The sequence below is a fragment of the Aspergillus niger genome (assembly GCF_000002855.4).
Source record: "Aspergillus niger supercontig An11".
NCBI classification, from domain to species: domain Eukaryota; kingdom Fungi; phylum Ascomycota; class Eurotiomycetes; order Eurotiales; family Aspergillaceae; genus Aspergillus; species Aspergillus niger.
This window is the reverse complement of record NT_166526.1, coordinates 583,274-600,452: the sequence shown is the minus strand read 5'-3', so window position 1 is coordinate 600,452 and position 17,179 is coordinate 583,274. Positions and strand designations below refer to the sequence as shown.

The window sequence follows — 17,179 nt, the reverse complement described above, 5'->3', positions numbered from 1 at the left end:
CCCACTTCTATACCCCCCACCTTTCCATGCTTCAGGTTCCAGTGCGGGAGCACACCAACGTGGCCTCCACCAAGGCCGTGATCTTGGTATGTGACGCTAGTGACTTCAGCCTCCTGTAGCAATCTCGCTGACGGAATTTTTTTTCCCTTAGGTCGGAGGCCCGTCTAGAGGAACGCGCTTCAGGCCTCTGTCCCTTGACATGCCCAAGGTTAGTTGCCCCTCTGCTTTAGCTATCCCGCAATTCATGAGCCCCTCCGCACCAATCCCCAATTTCGTCACCCGCAAGCTTTGTCGCGGCTACTGACACCTCCAATCTTTTCCCAGCCCCTCTTTGAAGTCGCCGGTCATCCTATTATCCACCACTGCCTGAAAGCCCTCGCCAAGATCCCCGATATTCGAGAGGTCATCCTCGTCGGTTACTACGATGAAACCGTCTTCCGCGACTTCATCAAGGACTCCGCCAAGGAGTTCCCTCAGTTCAAGATGCAATACTTGCGTGAATACACGGCTCTGGGCACCGCTGGCGGTCTCTACCACTTCCGCGATGCCATCCTGAAGGGCAAGCCCGAGCGCATTTTCGTCCTCAACGCTGACGTCTGCTGCTCCTTCCCTCTTGGCGAGATGCTCAAGCTGTTCGAAGAAAAGGATGCGGAGGCCGTCATCCTCGGAACAAGAGTCAACAACGATGCCGCCACCAACTTCGGTTGCATCGTTTCCGATTCCCATACCAGACGGGTGCTGCACTACGTTGAGAAGCCCGAGTCGCACATCTCCAACCTCATCAACTGCGGTGTCTATCTCTTCGCCACCGAGTGCATCTTCCCCTCCATCCGCAGTGCTATCAAGCGCCGTACCACCCGCCCTCGCCTGCTGTCATACCCTTCGTCCGAGAACCTGGAGTCCTCCTTCATCGCAGCGGAGGACGAGGCAGAGAAGAGCGAAGTCCTTCGTCTGGAACAGGATATCCTCTCCGATTTGGCTGACAGCAACCGTTTCTTCGTCCACGAGACAAAAGATTTCTGGCGCCAGATCAAGACAGCCGGCTCCGCCGTCCCCGCCAACGCCCTTTACCTCCAGAAGGCCTTCCAGGCCGGATCTGACGAGCTCACCCCTCCTTCTGCTGCCATCGTGCCCCCAGTCTACATCCACCCCTCCGCAACGGTGGACCCCACAGCGAAGTTGGGTCCCAACGTTTCCATTGGACCCCGTGTGGTCGTGGGCGCAGGCGCTCGTATTAAGGACTCGATCGTGCTGGAAGACGCCGAGATCAAGCACGATGCATGCGTGATGCACTCGATTATTGGCTGGAGCAGCCGCGTCGGTGCCTGGGCCCGTGTTGAGGGCACCCCGATCCCCACAGGCAGCCACTCGACCAGCATTGTCAAGCACGGCATCAAGGTTCAAAGCATCACCATCCTGGGCAAGGAATGTGCCGTGGGTGACGAGGTACGGGTACAAAACTGTGTGTGCCTGCCATTTAAGGAATTGAAGCGCGTATGTTACCCCGCCCACTCATGTTGTTTTGAAGTGTGAGGCTAACACAACTTCCAGGACGTCGCCAACGAGGTTATCATGTAAAAGGAACATGTGACGTTTTTGAATGTGACATGCATATTTTGTGATATCAGTTCATTTTTCCTCTACCTATGGTCCTTCCTCTACCTATGGTCCCAGTTGAACATTCTGGCGACGCCGTTGTTGGCGGTCGGATTACCGAAACCGTATTCCTTAGATCTAGCTCCCACCTAGAAGCGGACCATGAATGAATGAGCCATGTGCCCGTGGACGTTCCTCAAATAATATACTAATATCTCTTTCCGAGCTGGAATATTGTCCAAGTACTTGCTATAAGGCATTCAGGTATCTAATACTAAACTATCCTGGTCGTGTGACAACAAGATCAAATGGCACTATCGCTGAAGACAAATAAAAGAAGAGTAAAACAGTTCCTGCATTACGCCCGCCAGCATATGAACCTATTCAAAAGTCAAGGAACTATACCCTTTTTACAATGCAAGATCGTAACACATCAGTTCAGTTCGAAGGGCATGAAAAGCCAAGATAAGCTGGCTTGGCCTCTCATGCAGAGACAACACGCAGATGATCGTCCAAACGGGGTCGCGTGACCGTTCTGCATTCGTGGAACGCGTACACCCAACCCCTACACAACCATTCACCGATACGCAGCTGGGTCATAACTCGTCTGCTCCGACGGCTGACTATAACCCGCAGTACCTCCGTAAGCACTAAACCTCACCCTTGGCTTCCGACGTCCCTGCACCGGCGCAGCATCGGAGTACTCCTCCGCTTCATCGGCATGGTGCTGCTCCAACGAGCCAGCCCCATACGCAGGAGGAGGCGGCATACGCTGGCTGGGATGGTACAACGGCTCCGGGGCATGCTGGTACAGGGGTTCTTGATGCGGTTGATTGGCGTAATAGGGGTGATCGGCCTCATCGGGCGGGTAAGGGCCAACGCCGCCGGACATGATGCTGCTGTCTCGGTTGTGCATCTTGTAGTCGTTGAGAGCTGTACTGCTGGCCATAGGATCGTATTCACCGAGGCGGGTCTGGCGACGGTAAACGATAATGTCCAGAGCGGCGGCGGCGATGTGGGCTGTCGCGGCCACAATGGTGAAGGTGAAGAGGGCCTTGTAGATCCTGCAGACGGTGATACCGGTGGAGGTGCCCCAGTAGGTTGTGTTGCAGGTCGTTAGGATGGTGTGGGACATGCTCCAGCTTAGGAGACCGAGGGCGATGAGCCAGAGGACGAGGACAATGCTGTTGGTGACGAGGTTGAGGCGCGGGGAGAGGCCATAGCAGCAGTGGGTTATGGTGGTGAGGATGAAGTTTAGGAGGGAGAAGACGGTGGCTATGAGGAGCTGATGAGTTGGGATGGGGTGTTAGTGGAGTGTATAACATGGATTGGGGGGGGGGTGGAGGTAAATATGGTAGCCTTACGATTAGGAAAGCCCACGGGAGCTTGTAGTTGTTGCTATGCAGTTGGTTGACGAATACGGCCAAGATAATGCCCACAATGAAAGTGGAAATCAGGCCGAAAAAGCGAATGGTATGGAATGGAATCGGGGGGTATTGGGAGGGCTTGACTGATGCTCTGGAACGCATGTTGGCGATGCGCTGGGATGGTAGTTCTCCCAATCGCGGCGGGTGTGAGTGTGGGGATTAACGAGCGTGGAACGAGATCGAGAATCCAAGCCGACGATAAGGAATTGAAATGCCGATCCGCTGCGGAATGGTTGCAGCGCGATAGATGTTAAGATATCCTCATGGACCGAATGGATGGAGGAGGAAAAGAGACAGAAGTAAGGGAAGTGAGAGGAGATGACAACAAACAGGAGAAAAGTCAAAAGCCAGATCAACGGACGAGAGTTGCCATGCAAAGAGCAAAGCCTCGCTGTGGACGATCGCGACTCCACTGCGGGTGTTGCTAAAGAAAGAAGCGGTTTGGGGAGGATGACGCCGCCGCTGATGAATCTGCCCCGGTAACTGTGCGTGGCTCGCGGATGGCGTCTCACCTGTGGGCCAGCATGAAGTTTAACTTTTGCTCCAGCCTCCCCCAGGCCACCCGCTAATCTAACGTGATGCTGATGCTGATACTACTGATGCTCCCCTTTCATGATCGTTAGCCTGGTATGAGTTTATTTTGGTGGTTGTGGAGGACAGTCGACACGTGCCTGACATCTGCCTAATTGGTCCATGGGCCCACCCTCTTAGTAGGAACCAGTGGACATTCTTCACTACACAGTACTACTTACTACACCATACTATCTACCAATACAGCATGCGCAATCTTGATTCAGTTCATTTCTGAGTAGGCAACATGCTGGAGACTGGTTGATTCATGATGCTTCTTTTTTTTTATTCTTCCATGATGTGCTCGGTGTGCTTCTCAGTCGGGGAAATGATACTAATAACAGTGCTTCGGGCATAGGTCCTTTAGCAATAGCTCCTAATCTCAGACTTCTTCTTCAATCATCAACCCAACGGTTCGGGCTCTAGAATAGGCCGTTATATCTTTCTATTTACGTACTATCTCACAATACGCACCTGTGGATAACTACCACCGCACGGCGTCGTGGATACAACTTCACATCGATCTTGAGTCTTCTGCCAGGATTGTCGCTATGCCTTCAATGCCAGATCATCTTTGCCATACCTTCATATGCTTTTAGGCAATCATTTGGGCGACATCAGAACACCACAACACGTTTTGCTTCCACAGTGAAAGGACGTGTCGCAGTCAAGTGCGAGCCAATGGAGGCAGTCCCGGCGCTGATCTTGTTCAACTGCTAGCTATTCAAGTAAGCTCTATCCTGGAATTTGTGGGATTTACTGGTATAATTGCCAAGTCCACTGCAGATATAGCATTACGGTAGGCTCCAGGCTTTCCTCAAATTCATGGGCTGTTCTTTCGAATCCAGGGTGGCAGAGACGGTCTAGATGTTGCTCTTGAAACTAAGGGCCTTCTACCGTTTCCAAAGTTCCATTGCTCAATACTATTATGATACCCGATACGGTCCTTGCGAGCCAAATATATAGTACTAATTGATGAGGTTCAAGCACGCACCGAATGGCGTAAGAAAATACAATAAACCTGGCCCTGTCCTGTGACACTTTCGTGGCAGTCCCCCTCATGCGTCCGGCGCTGATTCGTCCACTAGTACTGTTATGGTATGTAGAAGTCACACTGTCTGCCAATTATATCATCAAGCAATGATTAGGCGCTTTCCGCGGATCTGGCATTGGGAAGCAATGAAACAATAAGCCGGGATCTTAAGCAGCTGCAGGTGAAGTGGAGGGTGCATGTGATGATCTCATCTGGCACCGGTTGGTCCGTGCCCCGGTAGTGCCATGCTTGACCGCCTGTTCGCCGGTCGGCGCCAACCGATGCAGTAAACATGTCCTTACTTTCTATAACTCACTCTCCGTCTCCTCGTCTTCAGAACACTACCCTCACAAGCATGGAGTGTCTTCGTTAACCTCAACTATTCTGGGTCTATCCCACCAAGTCCAACCATCTATAACACACCTTTCGGCTCCTCGTGATAGGCAGACGAAGATGCCGCCGCCCCGCCGCAAGAAGCCCCTTTCGTTAAGGATTCGACAATGGATCCATCGGCTTCGCACATGGCGCTCGCCGTTGAATCTACGCGGCAGCTTGACAAGACTACGGGCATTTGAGAGACACCCGCTCTGGGCTCTGGTACGCCTTTTCATTCCGTTTCCTTCGTGGAAATTCCCCGTGTCCGACGTTATGCCGGCGGCGGAAATGATCGGAAACGAAGAATTGCTTCTTCTTCGACACGATAATATGATCGATCTGGAAAGCATACCGATTTGGCGCGTTCGCGATACCCCCTTGAGATGTTTGTATAGAATGTACGAAGCTATGGCATCTGGCGTCTACGAGGTATTAGGCACCGAAACTGAATACTTTTGGTATCAGAAGGGGTGGTCATTACAGTCGATCAGCGACCCCAGGGACGAAGATCCCGTTCGCTACGCCATCATCGCATGTCTCGTTGAGGAGCTTGTCGTTGCATTTAATTGGCGTCTAAGTCTAGGCATGCGTCGGAACCGCAAGCACATTATCCGAAAGACGGAAGACGACCCGTGGCCCCCGTATACACCGCTGATAGGTCCTGCATGGACGGGCTCTGTACCTGCGCTCTCGGCCAGCGACTTGGACGGATTACCCGGACGTTACATATTGGAAGGAAAGCTCGTCTTAGAGGACGGCGGACTGAATAAAATCTTTGCGCGCCGCAACATCATTACGAATGTTGGTTGGCTTTATACGATATGAACCGCAAGCCCTACGCTACCATGTTTTTGTCGCGAAAGTAAGGGGATCATCCGCTTCAGCATCCGGCGGTATGCACGTAACTCCTTGCCAAATACAGTCGAGACTTCATAGCGAGCCCATTGCGCAGCCCGACTGTCGGCGACAGCCATTCAACCTACTTGGTCCAGAATCATCCGCACTTGGAGCCATTACCCAAGTTCCTCCTGCAGGGTTCTGCAAGGGACTCCAGTGGCTTCAAAGAAACACATCAACGCCATAGGTTGCCTTGTAAGCAGCAGCCACACAGTTCATGGTATCAACGTCTGGCATGACGTCAAAGCCATTCTTGTTCAGCGTGCGACAGTACTCCATATCAAGCTTACTCCCCTTCCTCTCTTTCATGAACTTGAGCATTGCCACGGCATCGGCCAGATCCAGCTCCGCTTTGCGCCCCCTCTCCGCGCAGTAGATGCGGCGCAGCTTCCGCTCCAGCGCCCATTCTACGGGTGCTGCAAATACGAGCAGAGTGCCACTGGCCCAGAGGACAATGTTTTGCTTGATGGCGTCCTCCATCAGGATCTTCCGCGTCTTCTCTGTAACGAATACTCCCACATCTTCGTTGGCCCAATCCTCCATGTAATGAGCCTCGTTGGCGACTTCCCGGATGGACTTTTGCAACGGAACCTTGATATCCTCGTCGTTGGCCCACTCCGGGTCAAGCAGGAAGTCCATGTCCGTAGTTGTCTTTCTATTCTTCAGGTACATGACGGAGAAAAAGCCCCCAGCGACGATCATCCGGATCGGAGCGAAGGCCATAATCATGGGATCCGTACCGAGTTTGGCGTCCAACAGTCTCAACGCTGGACAGCGTTATGGGTTAGAAACTTTCGTTAGCTCCTGAGGTAGCACCGCGAAGAACATACCTTTATGGAAGTCCTCCATGTCCAAATACACCTTGCGCTTTGTCATGATTGCGCGCAGAACGGTGCTGGGACCGTTATCTTTGGACTTGGGAGGGCGGCCGTGGTGCAATGCATGAACGGGGGGGGTTTGCTGTCTTTGACGGTGAACCTTGGGCGGTTGGCGTCCCGCACCGAGATTCTGGGGTCAAAGCTGGGGGGGGGGGGAATCTCTTCCCTTTTAAATAAAGACTGGACTGGCACACGGGCCGGGTGCTTATGTCAGGTTTATCAGGGTGGATGAAGCTGGGCTGAATGGCATTCACGATATTGCCCTGTCTCTCGCCAGGTCCCATATTGGGCTGTCTCCTGCATTGCCTCGCATTAGTTGACACTTGTCGACTACTTGCTCGAAGGTTGCTGGAGGACCCCGCCAAGCTGGTGAGGCGTCTGATTCCACATACCGCATCTAGACCGATCTGCACCGGATACGTGGGAGCTGCTGAATCACCGTGTATAATTCTGCAATTTTTTGCCATATTTTCTCTTGTATAGTCCAGGTTAGCGTGGAGTGCTGTATATTATAGGAGATCCATCAATGTATTATAGAGCGTGTTGTACAATTCACTCACTTGGATGTCTTGGTCTTGATCATGGATAATATCAATTTTATTCTTAAAACTGGAACATATGAAAAATTCATCCTCATTTCATCTTATAGTTAGACGATAATAGAAAAGTAGCATGATTTCAATCCCGCCAGCACACCATCAGTAAATAGCGTGATAAGCCCGTCCCCGAGGATTTCTCCGCAGCCGAACTGCAAAAACGCGTTATCGGGCTGCTGCCTCCGCATCGCCCTTGATACTTGAACACCTCTCCTCCTCCATCCTACACCTGGTAACCCTTTACCACTTCTCTCACGAGCAACACCAATCTTATCCCCGGGTTGCACCATCAACAAATCACCAAAATCCCCACCCGGGATCCAATCCAGACATACTACCCAACCCTCTCACCCCTCACCCACCCCGCGCCAGCACCAACACCAAGCTACCACCGCCCACCATGTCCACCTACGAAGGTAGTTATCCCACCCTTCCCCTTCCCCAAACCTTCCCATCACAAAACTAATAAATGAATATAATAAAACAGTGGAACACAACACCACCGACCCCTCCACCACAACACCCAACAACAGCACAACCCCCGACCAGCACCACCGCCGCCGCCGTCCCGACCTCTCCACCTTCTTCTCAGCCCTTTCCGAAATCACCCCCGACGAAGCGCGTCATCGTCCCCATGCCGTCCCCGTTCCTCGAGACGTCAGCGCAGCATTCTACTCCCTGGCCGAGGCATTGGACTTGATGCGCCGCGAAGGAGGAGGCGGGGCAGCTCTGCCCAGCGAAACACAAGGAACAGCAGGAGGTGATGGCGATAACGACCTCCTCACAACAATGATTCAGAGTCTGCTAAGCACGGCTGAAATGCCTCCTAGGGAGGTGGAGGGTGCGAGTGAGGAGTTTTGTGATCGTGCGTTGAACACCGCCCCCAAACATACATCGCAAAGTAAATGTTCTGGCTTTTTGCTAACTGTTGTTTGGTGTAGAACTCGACCGCATCCCCCGTACCGCGTTGAACTCCTCCCAGGTCTGTCCGATTTGCAATAACCCGTTCCTGGAGGATCAGTACCCACTTGTTGTGCGGCTGCCGTGTCATCCGACACATTTGTTTGATTTGGAGTGTGTGAGGCCGTGGTTGAGGCTGCGGGGGACTTGTCCGCTTGATCGGACGGATTTCGCGAAGCAGGAGAGGGAGAAGGCGGAGGCGAGGAGGAAGTTGGCGGAGGAGGATGAAGAGGAGGAGTGGGACGGGATGTATGCTTGATTTATTGCGGTCATTTGATGAATCTTGGGTTGGGAGGTTCAGTCTGGGGTGTATAATGGGGCGTGTGAGGGTGTTTTAGGTGGTGGAGTTGGAGTTGTGTGGCGAGGAAAGAGAATGCGTGCATATAGTTTTTGGTATGGCATGGTAATGTCTATTTACTGTATGTAGTGTGTGTATATCTTTGTACATGATCACGTTATGAATGAATGCTGGTGGTGCTACCGCTTATCTGCTCCATCCTTTGTGCGGATGGCCAGTTTGCCTGCCTTGTCGATAACTGCCTCCAGTCCGCTGCGTTCCAACATTCCTGCGTCATCCTTCACCACTTCCCGTGCTTCTAGCTCCTCGACCATCTTCTGGTTCTCGCGGTTGCCCTCCAGCAGGAACTTCAGGCACATGACGGCGTGTTCCTTGATGTAGGGATTGTGCGCATCAAAGTTGGTGCAGGACAGAATGGTCTCGACACCGCCGTAGCGACGGATTTGGTCCTGCACCTCGGGGCACTTCCAGACAAGAGATGACAAAACAAGCACAACGAGTTTCTTGAGGTTACGCCATTCGAACTCGGACGGATCTTCGGTGATTGGCGGGGATTCGGCCCGAGAGCCGGGGGCATCAATTGGGTCCGGGTCGCCGGGATCGTACGGGCGTTCAACTGCAACCGGTGCTGGAGCCGTATGCTGAGGCTCCTTGGAAGGGTTGTTATGTCCCAGGTTGAGCGCGCTCAGCTGACCCTTGGGAATGCTGGCTTCGAGCTCCTTGATCAACGTGACCAGGTCGTAGACAATTTCCCACTTGACCAGCAGATTCTTCCAGTCGTTGTTCTCCGTGAGCACAGCAAAAAACTCGAGGAACTGGTAGACACCCTCGTACACCCGCTCCATGTCCCAGAGATTCAGCGGGAAGTCCTCAGGCAAAGCCCGTCCAGCTCGTATTTGACCCTGCAGATAGATCAAAGCGCAAGTTTCGGGGATGATGTTGCCGCGGAAGATTGTGAAGATGTACCGGACAGTAAGGATGTCGACTCTTGAAAGCGGCGCCGGGTTCTTAGTTGCTGTTCCGTTGGACTGCGTTGATCCTGTAACAGATGCAGGAGAGTATTTGGCTCGGAAGATGTGCGTGAGGATCTTGACAACCACTGCCTGCGCAGGCGAAATGATATCCTTAGGTTGGCCGAAATCGGAGTATGCATGAGACATCAGACCATTTCTCAAAACCGCGTCCATGATCTGAACCATCATCTTGAAGTAGAGTTCGTCATCAGGGAGATCCCAGGCAGCGATGAAGATCAGTAGCTCGCGAAGCAGATTCCGACCCGTCTCCTGGGTGAGCAGAATGTGACATCTGAGAGCCTGCATGTTCCTCGAGCCACTTCTCTCTCCGCCCTTTAGCCCAAAACTATCCACAATACCAGCCTGGATTATCATTGGCAGCGCCTCGATCTCTGCAGGGCCCAGCACAAGTGGGATATCAGTCAGGAGACCCCGCTGCTGGTCGCCTGGACGGCCGCGATAGTCGTCATCATCCTCGTCATCCTCTTCCTCTTCTTCTTCCATACTTCCGTCTGCAACGGCCTCCAAACTGCGCGAGTCATCGTCACCAACCGTGCCTGCATCACCAGTGTCATAGTCCTGGTCACCGTCGCCAATCTGGGAGCTCTCCTGCAACCGAGCCATCAGCTCGTCTTTAGCCTCCTGCAGTGTTTCTGCCGCCGACTGTGCCGAGCGTGGCATGCTCATATCTTCCTCCATGACAGTTGCGTCGCCACCCGAGAGCGCGCCGTAATCTCCGAGATCAGGAAGATCGGTCCAGCAGACACGTGGGAATCCAGCCGTTGCGCTGCGGTCAATCGTGACAATCGCCTTCTTGCGAGGCGGTTCATCTTCTGGCAGAGCAGGAGGTAGGTCCTTAGCCCTGTCCTGAAGATCAGACCATCCATCAACCTTGGCTCCGAGTATGGCGGTAAGAGCGGCGCGAATCTCCTTCACCTGTTCTGGATCCTTCCCCATTTCCTGAATGGCAGTCAAATCGCGTCCAAGCAGCTTCTCCATATGGTCCTTGATGTTAGCAAGAAGCAACATGGCTGCCTCTTCCTTGATGGTGGCGGGCTCTCTCGGAAAGTTAGAGATGGTTTCCAGGAGCAGATCCTCTGCTGTTTGGTCGTAAAGAGCCCTTATCGGGGGATTTACTATCCTCTCTCCCGTCTTTACGATGGGCGCCATGCCTTCCTGCTGACTGCAAGTGGGGTCAAGGGGCTCTCTGGGCTGGATAATGTTCGAGTCGCCGGTTGAGTGGTACCCAAACAAATCTAACCATAGCACCATCTTGCGTTGTTCGTTGTGCATGATGAAGTTATGCAAGAACTGCAAGCAGGTGATAAGGAGACGCTTGTAAAGGTTGACAACCTTTTGCCAGCGCTCTTCGTTCCTCGCATTCGTCTCCCCGTCAAACCCTCGCGCGGTTACTCTAACGCAAGTATCTACCAAGGCTAAGATCCTCTGATCGAAACCTTTCTCCGCCGCCATGTTCTGCGCCTTCTTCGTGGTGGCAAGGAGGTTACGGGCGATCGTACAGAGATCATTTAGACGCTCAATGTCCTTCACTAGCGAAAAATAATTGTAGGCTATTAGGTTGGAGGAGGAATGATCGTAATTCGCCGTCGGTGGGCTCTTCCAGGCAAACGATTGGGATTCGAGGACCGGGATCGCCTTCGTCAGTACGTCCGTGAAGCCTTGCCAGATATCCGGTGATAGGCCGAGATTATGTCTGTTACACGAGAGAATGGTCAGTATGCAAGAGTGGAAGTGGGTGGCGGACAGATGGTGGTGGGCCACTGGACAGTGACTCTGGCCCAAGACAGAAATCATCGACGTACCTGACGTCGCTCTCCTGGTGTGTTTTGTATAGAATCTGCTTCCCAGCAGAGAGCATGTGTTCTAAGCGTTTGTCGTCAATCATCCCGCGGGTTTCGTAGTGGCTCAAGGTCCCCGTCAAAATGACCTTCAACATGAGCTCCGCGGGGGTGCATTTCGGCTTGATTTCCGCTGCCGTGCGGTCGGCCATTTTTGACGATGCTTGTGAAGATTTGTAGCACAAGCAGCTGTCCAGTGTTGACCGCGCAAATAGTAGTCGGGAGGGGTGTGGGATCAACGACAATGAGGGACGCTCGGTGGAGAAAGATTCATTGAACCGTCGAGGGGAATTTTTCCGGCTCCGTCCCGGCAACTGCCATTTCGGGTAATCCATCAAGGTACATACATGCAAGAGGGCCAGTGAATGTGAAGCATGCTTTCTGCAAGAGTCATGATTTATATGCATTCAAGTGAAGCTAGCAAACTATCTACTTAGATCACCTTTGGTCGAATGGGTAAGCCCAAGACATGACGCAGATTGTCCCAAAATCCCAGGTCATAGATGTTGTCAATCTCCTTCATACTTTGCACCTGAATCCACCTCCGGTCTATCGGAGCGTCCTTGTTGCTCGGCTGAGTGATCTCATTGGAGTGTTGCGATAGCAAGCACCCTTCCTTGGGCGGCTCACCATCTGTCAGAATGAGTACCTGATCACTACTCACTGGCCAGAATGACTGAGCACTCTGATACTCGGCCAACAAGGGTGAGCTGCTATAGATTTCAGCCTTGCTAGATTTGTAAGCCATACCATCTGCAACCTCTTCTTTCCAGTCTGACCACTTTGAGCTTTCGTTGGTCGTCATACCAGCCCAAATCAAGTAGGTGTGGTACACGAGAAAGGCGGCCGCCAGTGGTGCTGTCATGGTCATCAGCAAGGTAATAGCACCAATGCGAATATCAGCAGCAATAACTACAGCCCATATATTGCAAAAGCCAGTCCAGGTTTGCCGGGTCGTCCGCAAGGGTGAGTCCGATGGTATCAGCCTGTTGTATGTTTGATACAAGAGAGTGTATCCCAGGTATGAGCCGTAGAGCAGCATGAGACATAGTGACAAGATCATGGAAAGAAAGTAGTGGTAGTTGTGAAGTCCGACACAGTTCATGAGCCAAACGCAGTGATGGTCATGCCGTGCGACACATGCTTTGCAGATGCTGCAATGTTTACTTCGTGCCGGCTTGACAATATGACATGTGCGACAACGCTGCCCCGGGTGGAAGATGACCTTATCGTATGGATAGCGTTCCATTTCCACTGCATGATTTTTTGTGGTGATGAATGACTTGGTGGTAACGCTTGCATACAGCAAAACGTAGGGCATTGTGGCAAGGATCGGGATCCAGATATGGTGGACTGTGGAAATCCTAGGCCAAGCAGTTGGGATGAACATACACTGCCCTGCAATCATAAGGGAAGAGAAGAATATCTAACATCTATAATTAGAGGAGACCGTTGAATATTAGGCACATGAACTAACAAGAATCAACGGGTGATTTTCGTGCAGAATGTAACTGCCAGAACAAGTCCAGCAGTGAGACAGCCAGCCATTTAGTAGCCAGCTGTCAAGGTAAACAAGGCCGTTAGGTATGTGTATCCAAAGAGCTCTATACAGCCAACCAATGGGAGTTTTGCTACAGGAATCATCTATCAGTCACGGCCCTTACAACGAAATGCTGCAGCCTACCGAAACGCAGGGAGTCTCCCAAATAGCGCCACGAAAACAAATCCAGAGATCCCGAGGATCACAAGTGCAATGGTTCTTATAGCGCCCATCGTGAATGGAATTTTGATCGTATCTCTGGAGAAGTTTCTTCCGATCAGTCCGTCGCCTGCCCTCACCTTGTTAGTATGGGGCAAATTTATAGTTGAAACGTAATGCAGGTGAGTGCTTTGAAGAAAGGATAATGCCACCCTGTCGCTTAGACCAGAGCTAGCATTATCAGTTGACAGGCTTTGGCGCGCCTGCTTGCAACCACTATCGCCATGTTGCTGATGCTGCCGCCCAAGTGTCCACCGGGTATTTATTTTCGAGTAACAGACACGTGACGTAATTGCCTAAAGGGGAAGAAATGAGCGTTACTGCTGGACATCACGGTTTGGATCAAACTTATCTGAAGTACTCCGTCCTTAAGTTGATTCTAACCTTATTTCTACATTAGTTTCGCATAAATTCGCTAGTCTTCATATTGAATAATCAAGCCCCTCACCTGCACCCTTTATATTTGATTGGACTTCCTCACGCGTGGAACACGTGAACACGTGATAACGTGTTTCTGTATACCTGCGGGTCTACAACTTGAAACGTTCGCGCTGTTGACCTGACGATTATAATGACTGGAACGAGCACTACAGGAGATAGTGGAGTATTGAAAGAGGCAGTAACGCCCCTTTTCCAAGGGAAGCAGTTCTGGTTGTCTCACAACATCCCCCAACGGAAGTGGTTCAAGGAATTAATCGAGGTACTACAACTATACATGGCTTTTAAGAACGCGTGACTAATTTATCTATGGAAAAACGGCGGTACTATACGGCTGCTGGAGAAGGATGCAGATATCAGATTGGTTGATCATAAGAGAAAGAACTTACCCTCTGACACGTGAGGTTTCCTGCCATTTCCATCCTTGACTCACTTGTGTAATCGCATCGCTGGAAAACAGCGCACACTGTTTTAGCCTTCTACCATCCAGTGGACACTTACAGGATATAGGTACTCTTTCAAATATGTCGAAGACTCACACCGCCTGGGGAAGCTGCAGAATCTAGAGAATTATAGAGCCGGGCCTTCTGAAGCACGGCCCGTAGGGGCTACCAACATTCCCACCAGAGGTCATAAGATCCCCTATACTCTCGAAGATGACCAGTTGCTCTGGGACTGGATGCAACCCCACGAGAGAAACCCTAAGGCTTCCATTAGAGGCAACAAAATCTATCAAGAGCTAGCCGAGAAGGTATCGAGAACCCCCTCTGAGCTGTGAAATGCAGGCATACTAAGCGTCATCCCACTAGCATCCAAGGCACACGTATCAATCATATCGAGATCGGTACCTCAAAAGGCTCAAGGGACATCCACGTCCTGGTGGTATGCCAGAATCAACTGATCAACCTGCGCCTGATGGGCCCTCCAATTTAGCTACTCGCCTGGTCCAGTCTGAGCCTCGAGGAGGGTCTGCACAAGGGGTTGAGCCTACTGCCATGCAAGCAAATGACAAGAAAAGGAAACGGGCTTCGGAGGATACTCCTGGGGAAGGCAATGTAGACAGTACTAATAAGCCAAGTTTGAAGAAAAGAGTCACCGAAGTCAATATCGACCTTCCAGACCCTTTCATCTCCGGACCTCAAACGAAACTGGCTGCAGTACCACATTCAGCGACAGCATCCAACGGTCAGCGACCAACTCCTGGGGCAAAAGAGGCGAGAGAACGCGGGGCCACTGAAGGATCGAAAGCTCCAGCCAAGGAGCCACGCCAGCCTTCGCAGCCAGACCCCCTGTTTCTAGAGCTGCCATTTTTGCCTTCTGACGATGAGCCTGAAGAGGAAGATATGGAGCAGGATATCGACGCATGGATCGACGAGCGACTTCTTAACGGAAAGGCTCAGCATGAAGAACAAATACACCTGGCACTGCGGTGCACCAGCATGGATCCAGATTTAGCTGACAGGGTCCTGGCTATCCTAGTAGAAGGAAAACCTATACCGGATGATATGCCTGGTGTTTGGACACCTGAAGATGACAAATGCATAGAAGGAAACGAGACTCGAGGCATCCAACGAGTCATGGAGAAGCATGGTACGGAGGCCTTCAACAATCGCTGGGAGTACCTCAGCATGGTCAGAGAGGCCGGTCTTTTAGATACCCTTTGAATAGGACTGCCGCAATTTCAATGTTCCAGAACCGCGAACTAATGATAATGTACATGGATCTTAAGACGCTAAATAGAGACACAAAGATAAAAATCCGGGAAACAATTGATATCCAAAGAGAAATGGTGCGAATGAGTTCGCGAAGGCCTGGAGCAGCTGGCGCATTCCCGTTATATTCCGGTGTTGGTTCCCTTCAAACAGGAGGACTCTAAGAAAAGTCCATGTCGAGACTAGCCCAGGCCATTGTCTTACACTTAGGTTATCTGGAACCAGTATGTGAAACTTCAAAAACGCCCTATATGCTTGCTCCTTCAACACTAATCTGCAATTGCGCCTGTCGTAAATTAGACGATGATTAATAAAGAACCCGAACTTTAACGAATAGAGGTTTAGCCCTCCTTAAAGACCCTAATGAGAGTGGTTAGCATATGCTCGTCTTATGAGGCGATGGATAAGGATGATTTACAGATGTGATTCATAGAATTGGAGCATCTTGCTACAAGTCAGCGCCGGTGAAGAACCGCGGATCCCAGATAACTCACCTTCTTCGGGCACTTGTCGTAGCACATCTCTATGTTGACCTTTGACTTTTTACCATTCTTCCAGCTAATAAACGCAAGCAGATTCGACGTTCCAGGTTGTCGTATGATTGTTTCCACCGTATCGACCTCCTTCTCCCAGTTGCGAGACGAAGGAACCCACGTAGATGTGTCGTCGCTTTCACCTTCATCGGCCTTCTCTTTTTCTTTTTCGGGTGACTCTGTTGCTGTTTCAGCCCGCGACTTGCGGCGTCTCTTGGGCTCGGGGGTTTTCTCGGGCGCGGACTTTGGAGGTCTCCCTATCGACTTGCGCTTTTTCGTTTGCGGTTGTGGCTTTTCAGGACGACCTCCCAAAATTCGAAAGTATTCCTCGACTATTTCCTTCGCGCCTTCTCTGTAAACGACCCATCAGTTTTGTTGAAGCTGAAAGAAACGACATCCAGCAGCATACAGTAGATTCTCTTCTGGCTCCAGTGTCAAGTCAGCGGGGTCATCGTAGCCCTGCCACTTGACTTGAAGAAGGAGGTCGCCCTGCCACATCATTAGCTAAAGCATGCCCTGTTGGTCAATTGAACGGGTAGATATAATGTCGCGCACATTTTTGGCCCATTCATGATTCACAATCTTCTCAACAATGTATCTGTTCACGTCAATTCTTGCTCGCGACTAGGTCGCACGCGCGCAAGCTTACACATCCTCTTCTTCCTCATCCTCGTCCTCGTCTTCATCGTCATCCTTAGACGCCTTCTTTTTTGATCGAGCATCGTCATAGGGAATCGACTCGCCACTCGACGACTCGTCATCGGAAATGTCAGGAACCGGCGCTGAAATGAAGTTAATATGACCTTGTCTCAATGAAAAGCATAACTGTTTTAGTTTGCGGCTACTTACGGGGCATTGTTCCGAAAGAAGCAAGGCTGAGAAGTCGGGAAAACAGCTTGGCGGATTTCGCGAGAGATCGTCCAACGGTTTAGTGTAATTACAGATTGAATGACAAAGAAATAGACATCAGCGACGGGGCGACAATAAAGCAGCTGAGGGTTAAGTTGCTTCGGGTGTAGATAGAAATGCCGAGTCGCGCGGGCGCGCGGTGGGAAAACCACGCTATACCTGATATAGAAAGCAGCTCACTAGCCCGCTTTGGACATCTCCAGAATTTCGAATTGCAAGTGTGCCTCCAAGTCCCTCCGCCGTCCGGTCCTCTGCCTTCCCCCCATCGCTCCGATCAACTGTCTTGGGAGTCTACTTGATCCGTTGGCTCCTATCTTTGACCCCCT

The 17,179-nt window shown here is 51.5% G+C and overlaps 3 protein-coding genes across 3 annotated transcripts; 2 read left to right on the top strand and 1 right to left on the bottom strand.

Annotated features, from left to right (window-relative positions):
* Positions 1-26: 26 nt before the first annotated feature.
* Positions 27-1,578, top strand: An11g02380 (uncharacterized protein; the record flags this gene model as incomplete). Its single annotated transcript, XM_001394203.3, has 4 exons — positions 27-86; positions 152-208; positions 325-1,494; positions 1,552-1,578. The coding sequence occupies 4 exons, from the start codon at positions 27-29 to the stop codon at positions 1,576-1,578; spliced, it is 1,314 nt and encodes a 437-aa protein (XP_001394240.1).
* A 7,231-nt stretch (positions 1,579-8,809) lies between these two features.
* On the bottom strand, positions 8,810-13,275 carry An11g02370 (uncharacterized protein; the record flags this gene model as incomplete). The annotated part of the gene is made up of 7 exons (XM_059750119.1): positions 8,810-11,357; positions 11,467-11,665; positions 11,850-11,883; positions 11,945-12,855; positions 12,895-12,928; positions 12,980-13,133; positions 13,187-13,275. 7 exons carry the CDS (start codon positions 13,273-13,275, stop codon positions 8,810-8,812), a joined length of 3,969 nt encoding a protein of 1,322 aa, XP_059601549.1.
* Positions 13,276-14,046: 771 nt separating this feature from the next.
* An11g02365 (uncharacterized protein) lies at positions 14,047-15,363 on the top strand (the record flags this gene model as incomplete). Its single annotated transcript, XM_059750118.1, has 3 exons — positions 14,047-14,099; positions 14,210-14,450; positions 14,509-15,363. The coding sequence occupies 3 exons, from the start codon at positions 14,047-14,049 to the stop codon at positions 15,361-15,363; spliced, it is 1,149 nt and encodes a 382-aa protein (XP_059601548.1).
* Between the last annotated feature and the right edge of the window lie 1,816 nt (positions 15,364-17,179).